General features: G+C 43.7%; 1 protein-coding gene across 1 annotated transcript in view; it reads left to right on the top strand.

The window, feature by feature from the left end:
• Positions 1-1,814: 1,814 nt before the first annotated feature.
• The window catches only part of CNNM1 (cyclin and CBS domain divalent metal cation transport mediator 1), a 50,765-nt gene continuing 38,575 nt past the window's right edge, over positions 1,815-14,004 (top strand). The window contains exon 1 of the mRNA XM_068549006.1: positions 1,815-3,378. Within this exon, the coding sequence (XP_068405107.1) occupies positions 1,815-3,378 (1,564 nt within the window). The remainder of the gene's footprint in view (positions 3,379-14,004) is intronic.

Consider the following 14,004-nt stretch of genomic DNA (forward strand, 5'->3'; position numbering starts at 1 on the left):
GTATATGTATAACTGATTCACTTTGTTATAAAGCAGAAACTAACACACCATTGTAAAGCAATTATACTCCAATAAAGATGTTTAAAAAAAAAAAAAAGTAATACAGGGACTTCCCTGGCGGTCCAGTTGTTAAGACTCTGCGCTTCCAAGGCAGGCAGCACAGGTTCCATCCCTGGTCGGGAAACTAAGATCCCACGTGCCACATACCACATGCGGCGCGGGCAAAAAATAAACATAAATAAATAAATAAAATTATTTTAAAAATTAATACAGACCTGTGGTAAATTTACCCAAGAGAAATGAAAATATATGTTCACACAGAAACCTGCACACAAACATTTATAGCAGCTCTATTCATAATTTCCAAAAACTGGAAATAACGCAAAAATTCTTTAACTGGTAAATGGATAACTGTGATATATCCATGTAGTAGAATACTACCCAGCCATAAAAAGGAATGAACTATTGATAAACACAACATGGATGACTCTCAAATGCATATTGCTAACTAAGTAAGGGAAGCTAGAGCCAAAAGGTTGCGTATTGTATTATTCCATTAATACGACATTCTGGAAAAGGAAAACTGTAGGAGAGAACAAATCAATAGCTGCCAGAGGATGAAATGGGGGGAACGCTGACCACAAAGAGACAGCAAGAGGGAATATTGGAGAATGATGGCACTATTTTGGATTGTGATAGTTACATGAATATTTGTCAAAACTCATAGAACAGTACACCAGGAAGTGAATTTTACTATATAAATTTCTTAAATAAATGCATAAAAGTAAAAATAAAGTAACAGGCCCATGGTAAGTTCAAATAATGCAAGGAATTCAGTAAAATGTCTCCCTCCTAGCTCTTTATGGTGATAGAATAGTTCTGCATTTTGATTGCAGCAATGATTATATAAATCTATACATGTGGTAAAATGAGACAAAACTATACACACACATTATACCAATGCCAGTTTCCTGCTTTTGGCATTGTACAGTAGGCCTGCTCCCCAGAGGTGAACACTATTACAAATTTCTTGTGTATCCTCTGCATATTAAATCTAGTATTTTATATATGTATATATGTACATATACATTTATACTTACATACTTTTAATACAAACAGCATATTATACACACTGTTCTGCACCTTTATATTTTGCAGCTATTACTTTGGAGATATTTCCATATCACAAACACATGGATCCACATCATTATTTTTTTCTGCTGCATAGTATTCCATCGCACAGTGGTATCATAACTTAATTCAACAGTTTCTTATTAATGGATATTTGGATCTTAACAAGGAATTTAACCTAAGTAATTTGTAAATTTTTAAAACATGAAAGGTCAGCTGGAGTTGAGACCAAGCACAGATTTAGGACTCGTCTCCAGAATATCTTTTGACCAGAAGGGGGAACGCAAGAGGCAGGAGGAGAGGCGAAATGCTGGGAAATTTCCCTGGCCAATGGCGAAGTGGCAGGACCAGAGGGAAATTCTGCCCGGTAGGAGTTCGCCGAGGGGCGCCCTACTGCTGGAATAGGAGGCCATGCTTCAAGACAAGCCTGCCTGAGGCTGCAACTCTGCTGTACCCACGTGCGTCGGGGTCACGCACCGTGCAGTGATGCGTGACCATCTCCAGCCTCCCGCCGGGACCCACTGCCCGGGCAGGGTCTGAACCCCCACCGCCTCCAGCTCACGCGCGCAGGGGTGCGTACACGTGGTGACCTGCCTGGGGCCGGGTTCCCGGCTTCGGCTCCTCCTCCCTCCAGCTCTCGTTCGGCTTTGTGCAGTATCACGTGCAGCCGCGCCGGGTGCAGGATGGCGGCTGCGGCAGCAGCGGTGGGTGTCAGGCTCCGAGACTGCTGCAGCAGGGGCGCTGTGCTCCTGCTCTTCTTTTCCCTGTCCCCTCGGCCCCCGGCCGCCGCCGCCTGGCTGCTGGGCCTGCGGCCCGAGGACACCGCTGGAGGCCGCGTGTCCCTGGAGGGGGGCACCCTGCGCGCCGCCGAAGGCACCAGCTTCCTCCTGCGCGTCTATTTCCAGCCGGGGCCCGCGGCGCCTGTGGAGCCGGTGCCCACACCCACCCTTTCCCCAGGGGAGAACGGCACCGGCGACTGGGCTCCACGGCTCGTGTTTATCGAGGAGCCTCCGGGCGGGAGCGGCGCGGCGCCCAGCGCTGTCCCCACGCGCCCCCCGGGGTCGCAGCGCTGCCGCGAGCAGAGCGACTGGGCATCAGACGTGGAGGTCCTGGGGCCCCTGCGCCCCGGAGGCGTGGCGGGCTCAGCTCTAGTCCAGGTGCGGGTGCGGGAACTGCGTAAGGGCGAGGCAGAGCAAGGCGGCACGAGCGGTGGCGGGAAGCTCTTCTCTCTGTGCGCCTGGGACGGGCGCGCCTGGCACCACCACGGCGCCGCCGGCGGCTTCCTGCTGCGCGTACGCCCGCGGCTCTATGGCCCGGGCGGGGACCTGCTGCCCCCCGCGTGGCTGCGGGCGCTCGGAGCGCTCCTGCTGCTCGCCCTGTCTGCCCTGTTTAGCGGCCTGCGCCTGAGCCTGCTGTCGCTGGACCCGGTGGAGTTACGGGTGCTGCGGAACAGCGGCTCGGCCGCCGAGCAGGAGCAGGCGCGCCGAGTGCAGGCCGTGCGCGGCAGGGGGACCCATCTGCTCTGCACCCTGCTCCTGGGCCAAGCCGGAGCCAACGCGGCCCTGGCGGGCTGGCTGTACGCCTCGCTGCCGCCGGGCGTCGGGGGCACCGGGGAAGACTACGGCGACGCGGGGACCCACTTCCCCTGGCTGCCGGCGCTCGTGTGCACCGGCGCCGTGTTCCTGGGCGCAGAGATCTGCCCCTACTCGGTGTGTTCGCGGCACGGGCTGGCCATCGCCTCCCACAGCGTGTGCCTGACCCGGCTCCTGATGGCGGCCGCTTTCCCCGTGTGCTACCCGCTGAGCCGCCTGCTGGACTGGGCGCTGCGCCAGGAGATCAGCACCTTCTACACGCGGGAGAAGCTGCTGGAGACGCTGCGGGCCGCGGATCCTTACAGCGACCTGGTGAAAGAGGAGCTCAACATTATCCAGGGCGCCCTGGAGCTGCGCACCAAGGTGGTGGAAGAGGTGCTGACCCCTCTTGGGGACTGCTTCATGCTGCGCTCCGACGCTGTGCTGGATTTCGCCACTGTCTCCGAGATCCTGCGCAGCGGCTACACTCGCATCCCCGTGTACGAGGGCGACCAGCGGCACAACATTGTGGACATTCTGTTTGTCAAGGACTTGGCCTTCGTGGACCCCGACGACTGCACGCCGCTTCTCACGGTCACCCGCTTCTACAACCGGCCCCTGCACTGCGTCTTCAATGATACCCGGCTGGACGCGGTGTTGGAGGAGTTTAAGAAGGGTGAGCATGTGGTCTAATCTCCTCCCTCAACTCCTACCCCCTTAAAAAGTATTACCCTCTCATAAACACGTGAGGCTTCAGGTACCCAAAGCAGCTTCTCTCCTATGGTACCAAAAACTCAAGGAAGGCCCTACCTCATGGCTCCCTGGGTCTTTTCATTTCACTTCTCCCTACCTTCCTTGAGGCTGTTTGAGTCCCTGCCTCTTCCCCTTTACTTGGCTCACAGGATGCACGGCATTCCTCATTCATTGCATTCCAGTATTTTTTCAGGGCCTACCAGTTGCCGGGTATTGTGCGGATAGGACTCAGGAGATAGCCCTTGGAGGGCACTGCATAGCTCCCCATTGCAGGAGGTACCTCTCAGGGTTCCCATAACAAGCAGTCTTTGCTTCCTCTCTGGGTGGGAAGGTCACCATTTCCAATTCCAGGGCAAACTCCATTGCTGGACAGCTCCAGCTGCTGAAAATGTATTTCCTACAAGGAGCAGAAATTTATGTCTCCAGAGCTTCTCTGTGGGTCCTAGTTCTTCCCTTTGAATTACATAGAGTAAGCCCCAGACACCTTAGCCATTCTTCCCCCATATTCATCTTTCCATCAACTATGCCTTGGACACACATCAAGTACCCAGGTTGGAGATTAAAAGTTGACTAAGGCAGTGAGGTCCTTGTACTTATGAGAGCTCTGGTCCCATGAAGTAAGGTAGATCTAGACCTGAGGAAATATTCTGGTAAAGGGAATCACTAAAAAACCTGCATATCCAAATGAATGGGGCTTCCTTCAGAGCGGTCACATCCCCTGCCCTTGACGTCATGCCTATAACATGTTTACTCCATTTCTGGGGTTTGCCTTTGGAAACTGTCTTCTGAGGTTGAGAACAATTCACTCCAGAAAAATCAGCCTGAACACTTTAGGGTTGATCCTCTTGACATTACACAGTTTCACTGGTCCCCCTAGTAACCAGAGTTGACCCAGAAGGACCCTTGGTTGTCTTTGAAAATCAAATCTACCTTCCAGAGTCACAGTTGAGAGCGTTCAGAAAACTATTTCACAGACCCTGAAAGCAATTCCAGAAATGATTTGAGAACAGTGACATGGTTAGAATAAGTGTAGAACCTCCCAGAATAACTATTTTGAAAGAGGCATTCATCTGTACTTATGAGTTGGCATGTTTATTGAAAACAAAACAAAGCAAAAAATTAATCCCCTGACTTTAGAATCAGGTGTCAAATGTAGCTTCCCTGTGGCTAGCAGGAATCTCATTTGACTATGTGTTTTTGATATATTTTTTTGTTTGTCAAAAATTCAATCTCATTATCAGCACAGGTACTCTTCGTATATAAAGACTTTGCATACAGAGAGAAATCTGGGGTCTTCCTCCTGCCACAATATTTTTAGACAAGTGAAATTGTGTTAAATATCAAAAAGTAACCTGAGAAAGGGGAAAAAGTCAAAAAGCTACTTTCAGTCTCAGATTTGGAGAGAGAACAGCCCTATGCTTTGTGTTGATGTCATGAGAAGGGGAAGGAAATGTATATATACTGCAGCTGTTTTAGCCCAGTCTGGGCTACTGTCTCACCCTCTTCTGTCTGTCTCCCCCCAGTCCTTCCACGACTCATTGCCATTGCATTCAGAGGTTCATCCATACACTTTTAGCATTTTTCTTACATTTTGTGTACCCTACAGAAGGGAATATTGGTTCTGGGCATAAAAGCTGTGAAAATCTATATTAGTTTGCTAGGGTTGCCATAACAAAATACCATAGACTGAGTGGCTTAAACAACAGAAGTTTATTTTCTCACAGTTCTGGAGGCTGAAAGTCCAAGATCAAGGTGTTGGTCGGTTTGGTTTCTTCTGAAGCCACTCTCCTTGGCTTGCAAATGGCTCTGCCTTCTTGCTGTGTCCTTACATGGTTGCCCCTCAGTGTGTGTGTGCACAGCCCTGGAGTCTCTCTGTATTTGAATCTCTTCTTATAAGGACACCAGTCAGATTGGATTAAGGCTCACCCTATCAGCCCCTTTTTAATTTAACCACCTCTTACACGTGATAGCTAAGATAGAGTTCACTGTCACGCGCTGCCAGACAAGATTTTTTTTTATTGAGGTATAGTCGATGTACAATATTATATAAGTTTTAGGTGTACAACCTAGTGATTCACAATTTTTAAGGGTTACATTCCATTTACAGTTATTGTAAAATATTGGCTATATTTCTTGTGTTGTACTATATATCCTTGTAGCTTATTTTATACGTAGTAGTTTGTACCTCTTAGTCCCCTACCCCTATTGGGCCCCCTCCCCCTTCCCTCTCCCCACTGGTAACCACCAGTTTGTTCTCCATATCTGTGAGTCTGTTTCTTTTTGTTATATTCACTAGTTTGTTTTATTTTTTTAGATTCCACATATAAGTGATATACAGCATTTGTTTTTCTCTGCCAGACAACATTTTTAATGAAATTCCTGGGAACTCATTCATTCATTCATTTAGTACTTACTGGCATCTATATAGTGCTAAGCAACAGGGGAAACAATAAGACTGCCCTGAGAAAATTAACAGTCTACAAGGGTGGACAGTGTTAGAATAAAGACAGTCTTCTGAAGCAGAAATTGTGTCTTACTAACCTCTGTATCTCCAGCACCTTGCACTGTGCCTCGCATGTAGTAGGCTGCTGGAAAAAGTCACTATTGATCAGAAATGAGTCCTGTTGCAGAATTTCTAAATCTGGTCTAAAAGAAGGCACGGTCATGTTCTGTCAGTAAGTGGTTAGTTTGCAATTAGGTAGATCCCTAAAGAGAAGCAGGCCGTCACACCACACCAAGAGATTTCCATGCCCCTGTAGAGCCTTGCTCTTTCCTCAAAGTGTGGTCCGTGAACCAGCAGCATGGGCCTCACTTGGGACCTTTTTAGAAATGCAGATTTTCATGCCTCACTCTAAATCCACTGAATAAAATCTGCATTTTAGCAAGCCCTCAAGTGACTCATGTGTACATTAAATTTTGAGAAGCATTGTCTTCAGAGACCCTTATTAACAATGATTGGTAGATTAACTTAGAATAGAATAAATACAAGGTATAATTATCAAGGTAGGTGTTCTCTGGCTCGAAGCCATATAATACAGTGGTCATTTTCTATAAGAGTTATGTTTGCATCATAGGTTAGGAGAGGAAAGCTAGTTGAATTACTTTTCTTTACCTTTAAAAATAAGGTTTTAAGCAAGTCGTAATAGCCCTTCCATTTCCCTCATTTCCTTGCACTTCAAGTAACTTAACCACCTAAACAAACCCCTTAGGAGGTAGGAGAGGAAAATGATAATTTTAATAGGAACAACGGTTACCATTAATTGAGCAACAGCCCTGCCAGGCACAACGCCAAGCCCTTTACATACTCAGAACAACCCTCCTGGGGAGGTATTATTACCTCCATTTTACAGATGAAGAAACTAAAGCTCAGATTGATTACATGACTTGCTCAACTTTCCATAGCTAATAACTGACTGAATTGTGATTTGAACCAGATCACAGGACCCCAAAGCCTGTTCTTTTTTCCACCACACCAGTCTTATTCCATCTCCCATCCCAAAACTCCTGCCACCCAAACGGTTCAAAGCTGTCCTTTCACCTCTGACTTGCTGCCCATGACTTGCTACCCTTCAGTTTCTGCAGGTTGGAAATATAGCTTTTTATAATTATAATAATTGCTAACATGCATATTGCATTTTACAAAACATTCCTACCTACCTCTCTTATTCTTAAAACAACTCTGCAGGTATAGGTGAGGACCATAAGAGCCAGAAGCGTTACTTGTACTAAGAACATCACTCACCTGGTATATTCCAAGGCCCAGATTCAAGTCCTGGTCTTGTGATTCCAAAGCTCTTATTCATATGGGATTTTATATATATATATATATATATATATTTCTTATGAGCTCCAGGTCTTTAGAAGTAGGGGAAAAGGAAAGCAAGCATGCTAGCTTTACAAAAAGGAACAATATTTCTCCCCACCTGACTGTGAGTTCCTTGAGGGCAGAGAATGAATCTTACTTACTTTGTATACTCAGGACAAACACAGTGACCTTGACGGCTAGAGGATGAATAAATATTTATTGAACAAGTGATCTTAAATAGATCTTAAAGTGATCTTAAAGTGATCTTAAATCTAATTTCAATTGTATTTCTATGTTTGAGTGAGGTGAACCTTAAGTACAGGATAATTAGTGTTGTTCCATTGACCATAATCAATCTTCCTCTTCCCAGTTTATCTACCCCAATTAGTGGCACACCTGCACCCCCCAGTCTACCAAGGGAGAAACCTCTCCTTCACTCCCCACCCTCATCCTACTAATCACTGTCTTAGTCTTTTCCGGCTGCCACAACAAAATATCAGTCTGAATGGCTTAAACAACAGAAATTTATTTTCTCACTGTTCTGGAGGCTAGAAGTCCAAGATCAAGATTCCAGCTGATTTGGTTTCTGATGAGAGCTCTCTAACTGGCTTGCAGACAGCTAGCTACCTTCTCACTGTGTCCTCACGTGGCCTTTCCTTAGTGCACAAGCACAGAGAGAGAAACAGCTCCGGTCTCTCTTCTTCTTATAAAACTACCAATCCTTTTGGATTAGGGCCCCACCCTTGTTATCTCATTTAATCTTAGAGGCCCACTGGGGGTTAGGGCTTCAACATATCAATTTGGAGAGGGGAAGGGACACAAATATTCAGTCCGTAATAATCTCCAAAGTCGGCCAAATATTTGGAACAAAGTCTGCAAAAAATTTGCCAATATTGCATATTTCTTGTACCGATACATAACTTAGTCTGCTATTTCTTCCACTTAGATTATTCATTAATTTTATTCAGCAAATAGTTACTATACAACTATTGTGTAGGCACAGTGGAGAACACCACCAATAGGGCCCCTGTCTGAATGGAGCTTTCATTCTAATACAGGAGACAGAAATTAAACAAATGAGATAGAAATTAAGAGCACAAGCTTTGGTACCAGACTGCTCTGGTTGCATCCTGGCCTTGGGCAAGTTATTTAACTCTTTGCTTCATTAGCTGTAAAATAAGGGTAATAATAGTATTTACTCATAGGGTTGTTTGAAATATTAAGACAATATTGCATAATACTGCTTATTTAGTAACTTGTCATATAATAAATGCTAAATAAATGTTAGCTTTCATTATTAAATATAAACACATATCTGTTACATACTCATTTGTGCAAATGCCTCTTGAGAAGTTCTACTTCCTCCAGTTTTTTTCACCCTCAAATGCATCCTCTCCAGTGCCAGTAAATAATCCCTGGTGTCATCATCCCCTGCTTCAAACACTTCTGCCTGCAGGATGAAGTCTAAGCTGTGCGGTCATGACCTGCTCCCCGCCCTCCCCTGCAGATTCATCACTCATCACTACCGCAGCTTTATGCTCCAGCAACGCCGAACTCCGTAGCCACGCTGTGTTATTTCTTGCCTTTGTCCCTTTACTCATGCTGTCCTCTTTGTCAGGAATATACATTACCCGACTAATCCCTAGTCTAGCCCCTCCTTTAACATCAGCACAGGGGCCACCTCCTCTGCAAAACTTCTCCTATAAACCCCAGTTTTGGCCGACTCAATTGTTCAATATCTCTATTATTGAACTAACAGGCTGTATTATTAGTATGTGTTGGAAAGTGCTGCCCATCCGTATAATGAGCACCTGGAGGACAGAGGCTGTCTTACCTACCTTTGTAGCTGTAGCCCGTAACACAGTAAGTTTTCAATAAATCTTTATTGAATGACTGAATGAATGACTGGAAGGGGTTAAACTTTAATATAATGGAAGGGATCTGCAGAGCTCTAGTAAATGAATCATTCATTATCTCCAGCCCAATCATTTTGGACCATGCAGAAGGACAAAGTCAAATTTTAAATGTTAGAAGAAAAGTGTTATGTATTATCTTTCTTTACTTCTTTAGGAAACAATTATTTAGCCCTTTTCAAAGCACTGTGCTAAGAGTTGGGTGTATGAGATACAGTCCCTGCTCCCAAAGAGCCTTCAGCTTAATGGGAGAATAGCTTTCCCCTTTATAAAGCTAGAAGGCAGGCTGGACTCACCTTTCCCCCCAACTTCCAACAGTGTTACATTTCACAAGTCATAGCTCAGCATATAAGAATGTGGATAAGACAGACTGGTACCTGAATCATTAAAGCAAACATGCAATAAAAGAAATACTAACATGCAATGAGAACATGGAGAAGAGAGAAATTATGATAGGGTTATTTTGCTTTTATAAAATTTATACTGAAGTTTATAAATTTCTATATTCATTATAGAAAATTGAAAAATATAGAACAAAGTATGAAAATCACCTGAAGATAATCATCCCACTGTCCTGAAATAATAACTTTTAATACTCTGTCATGTTAAAAATATATTGCATGTAATAACAACCTTAATCAAATTCTTAAACAGAAAAAAAAGAAAAACAGAAAAACCCTATGGTCTCGCCTTCTTCCGCAAATCAAATATCCCATTCTAGTCCTCAGAGGGATTTTTTTTTTTAAAGATGTTTTTGACGTGGACCACTTTTTCAGTCAGTGTTTTGCTTTATCACTCCAAATTCCGGTGTGAGCTATTTTAGCAGAAAGTCTTCCCACTGCTTAATTCTATAAAAAGCTGCCAAAACATTAGTGCTCCATTCTTTGTCTTCTACAAAAGAAAATAAAAAGTTATTTCACTCAAAGTTATATTTCACTTGTATAATTAGACGTAATATGCTTTAAAATGTGTTAAACATTGCTAAATAATAATTAGTAAAATTTAGAATGAGATGTTTACCTTCTAAACAATAATTAGAATAAACAGTAAGCAAAGCATAGTCCATCATGCTCCCCTACAGGGAGGAAGAACAAAAGGAAACAAGGAAAAGTGAAAAACAATAAATTATACAAGGTTCTAACATTGCTGGTTTATATTTCTTTCTTTACAATTTTTCATTATGATTGTTGTAATATTGTTATGCAATATTTATTTTTTTCTTAGCCTGGCAATAGAAATACCAGGTAACAAGAGAATCTGAGCTGGAAGGGGCACTGAAAAACCTGAGAGAGAATCTAATTCACACTTTTTTTTTTTAGATTTAGTTATCCTTTCCAGGGCATAACAGCCTTTGTTATCAGACTCTCTTTTTATGTAATCTAAATCCCACAGACTGCAGTCAAATTCCATTTCCTCTTTTTATCATGCTTTGTGAGTCCTCTTTTATTTGGAGAATATAGTAGCTCACCTCAATTCCATTTTTTAACAACCAAATACATTTGGTTGTGTTTCTGGCTCCCTTAAAGCATTTGGTGTCTCAGGGCAGGGGGCCTGTGGATTTTCCTAGTACTCTCTTAAATTGGTTTACCTCTAGGCCCACGTTTAGCCACCCCTGGACCTTCAATAACAACTCTCAATCCTCTATGTTCTGTTGTCTATTCCTTTCCAAACTGAGATTCTTCTCAATTCCTCCTTCCCTCCTTCCCTCCCTCCTTTCCTTCCTTCCATGTGACATTATCCTGTGTGAGGCCTCCAGCCCTCCTGGTGCTTACAGTCAAGTAGAGAGATATACACGGATCAATAAATAATTACAAATGAAGGCAAGTGATTTGAATAAAAAGTATAGGGAGCTATGAGAGCTTATAATAGGGGGGCCTGACCTGGTATTATAGGTTAGGATAAACTCCCCCCTCTCCAAGAGATATTTGTGCTGAATCCTAAAGTGTGGAAAGGAGTTCGCCAGAGCTTTCCGGGAGAAGGGAACAGACATCCAAAGGCTCTGAGAAAAGAGGGCCGTGTGCGTGCCATGCAGGGTTCCTAGGCCATTTAACACCCATTAGGGAAAGCGCCACCAACCTTCCCTCTGCCGACATTATCTGAGTGCTGGGCTACCAGGGCTCTGGCAGATGGACATGGATATAAATATCCAGGAGCTGAAAAGAGGGATGAAAATGATACAAAGCAGCCTGGGGTACAGGGAAGGGCATCCAGACAACATCTATGGGCGAGGGGGCAAGGGAGAAATAATTCCCAGGAAGGACCTGGGAAAACTTCTCTGAGGAAGTAACTGAAGAGGGGCTCTGATAAGCAGTTAGGAAGGGAAAGGGCATTCTAGCTGAGGCGGGAGCTTGAGCTAGAAAAATAAAGGCAGAAAGGGAACCGAGGCAACATTCAAAAGCTGGTAAAACCGTGATTATAATGTTGCTTTTCTTCCAGCTAAATGGGGAGCTAGGCAGATTAAGGCGTTTGTCAAACATAATTTACATTCCCTCCAAGTGCCGAAACTGTATATTTTAACCATTTTTGGTGATGATATTTCTAAAATGTTTTATACCCATTCCTGCCTTCCTTAACAAAGGATCCTAAATATAACCATCTTTTCTTGATGACGCATGATCATGGTCATGAGAGTGTAGTTATTTTATGCTGTATTATAAAGCAGTTCTCCGTCTACTTTTACATTTTTCTCTGTCCTCTGGCTGTCAGCTGCTAGTTCTCTTTGAGTCGGCCTCAAGCAAATCCCTGCCCTCACCTCACTCATCACAAAACCACTCTGTGTCAATTCTATTTAACTGAGAAACCAAGTAAATACATATGTTGGGAATTGTGTGCCTGGTGTACAATAGGCTTCAATAAATATTTGTTGAATAAATTATTAATTAGGCTTTGACTGGGAGCCTCAGGTATGGGGTTGATATATAGACCTGGGATAGTTCCTTCTGGGACCAGATTCAAGACCATGCAAAGTCAGACCTCCAGATAATGGGTCGTTACTCTGCTATTTTTGCAGTGTTGCTTAGCAAGCCAAACTGCCAACCAGCTTAGAGTCTAGTGACTAACAACTATTTTTTCATGCCCTGGAGATGCTGGTTACCATGGTGTTCTGGGTGACGTGCCTGGCTTTTTTTATAATTGCCTTTTAGTGGCTTGAGAAATTTTTGGTGATAAAGGCATTGATTACTCTATTTCTGATGAAGTAGAGCAGGATTACTACGAAGTACAGCCTTTTTTTTAGACTAGAGAAAGGAACTGTTTTGTTTTTCCAAATTAAGGTGATTGCTGCAGGACTGGTAGGATAACGTTTTTTGTGTTTCTCTTCCTGATTTCATAGAAAGTGATTTGATTTGATTGGATAATTTTTTTTTAAAGTCTAGCATGTGTCAAGGTAATTTTTCTCATTTTATTCTTAAAATTAAAATACAAACATTAGGAGTTCAAGCTCCTTTGTAAACTCAAGAGGCTGTAACTATTGGCACTGTTAAAATTCTGGTATGTCATACATCATCACAAAGAAACGTCCTTTTCAGCCAAACTGTTTTTGTAGCCCGGGACTGTTTAGCCTTATAAAAGCATAGAATTTTAGAGCCAGAAAAAAGCACGCTGGAGATCACCTGATCCCATCCTTTAATTTTAAGGTGGAGAAAACTGAGGCCCAGAAAAGACAAATTATAAAATAGCGATGATAATCCCTTATAGTTGCAAAGCATTTACCTTTGCAAAGATCTTTCCAAACACTAACTCATTTTGTGCTCACCATGCATGTGAAGTCAGTAGAATTTATCCCCATTTTGTATGAGGCACATGGAATCTGGAGACACAAGTGTCCTGCTCAGTGTTAGTGACTGAGGCAGAACAGGAAGCCACATCTGTGACTTGCTGTCTCAGACTGTGGAGCCACAGACAGAGATAGTCTGGGCCCAGTTCATCTGTTTACTAGCTGTGTGACTGGGGCAGGTCACTCTACCACTCTGAATGAGGCTTACCTTCCTTCTTAAAATGGCAATATTGATCCTACATTGTAAGCTTAACGCAAAGGCTAAAGATAATGCTTGTACAGCATTTAAGACATTCCACCATTTGCCTCTTACCTCACTGATCTAGTTAAATGAATTCTGTCTAGCTAGTTGTTTTGTATGACAAGTGCTTTCTCTGATTCAGCCCATGTAGAAGTCATTGTATATAATAAGAAAATAAAAGTGAGAGCTGTTTACTTTGGATAGGGCCCAGGAGACCAAATTTGATTGTGGAAATTTCCTTACATTTCTTTTATCCTGTCATCAGTTCAGTTTCCTCCTGCATCACTCTGCCCTTCCTCAGACATCCCAGGCAAATAAAAAAAAACCTAACCTACAAACAAATATCACAGCCAGATCAATGAAACCCCTTAAAGCTGCAAGCAGTCCACAAAATGAAATATCAGGCAGGACATGGGAAGGGTTGAGCCGGAAGGCAGACGTATTGTGCCGGGGAGTGGGGGGACAGTGATTCCTCCTTTCCCCTTCACAGTCTAAAGCCCTCCTCTGCCTTTGTGAGGTGCTGGGCATTAGTTCTGCATACTTGCAGCCATTTACAAAATAAGTTCCCATTTCTCTTAACACATTTGGGACAGGAAACCTGAGAGCTGGCCTGAAATGTGGAGTCAGCAAGGTGTACTGGGAGAAGCACAGGCTATGGAGGCAGACGGACCTGAGTTGTTTCCTGGCTTTATGGCGTACTAATTCTCGGCCTTGAGCGAGTCACTTATTTTTCTGAGTGTCATTTTCCTCATCTTCATATTAGTAATAACAATCCCCATTTTGCAGAGAGATGGTGAAGACCAGAGGTGACATAT

Source organism: Eschrichtius robustus, chromosome 7 (assembly GCF_028021215.1).
Source record: "Eschrichtius robustus isolate mEscRob2 chromosome 7, mEscRob2.pri, whole genome shotgun sequence".
Classification (NCBI taxonomy): domain Eukaryota; kingdom Metazoa; phylum Chordata; class Mammalia; order Artiodactyla; family Eschrichtiidae; genus Eschrichtius; species Eschrichtius robustus.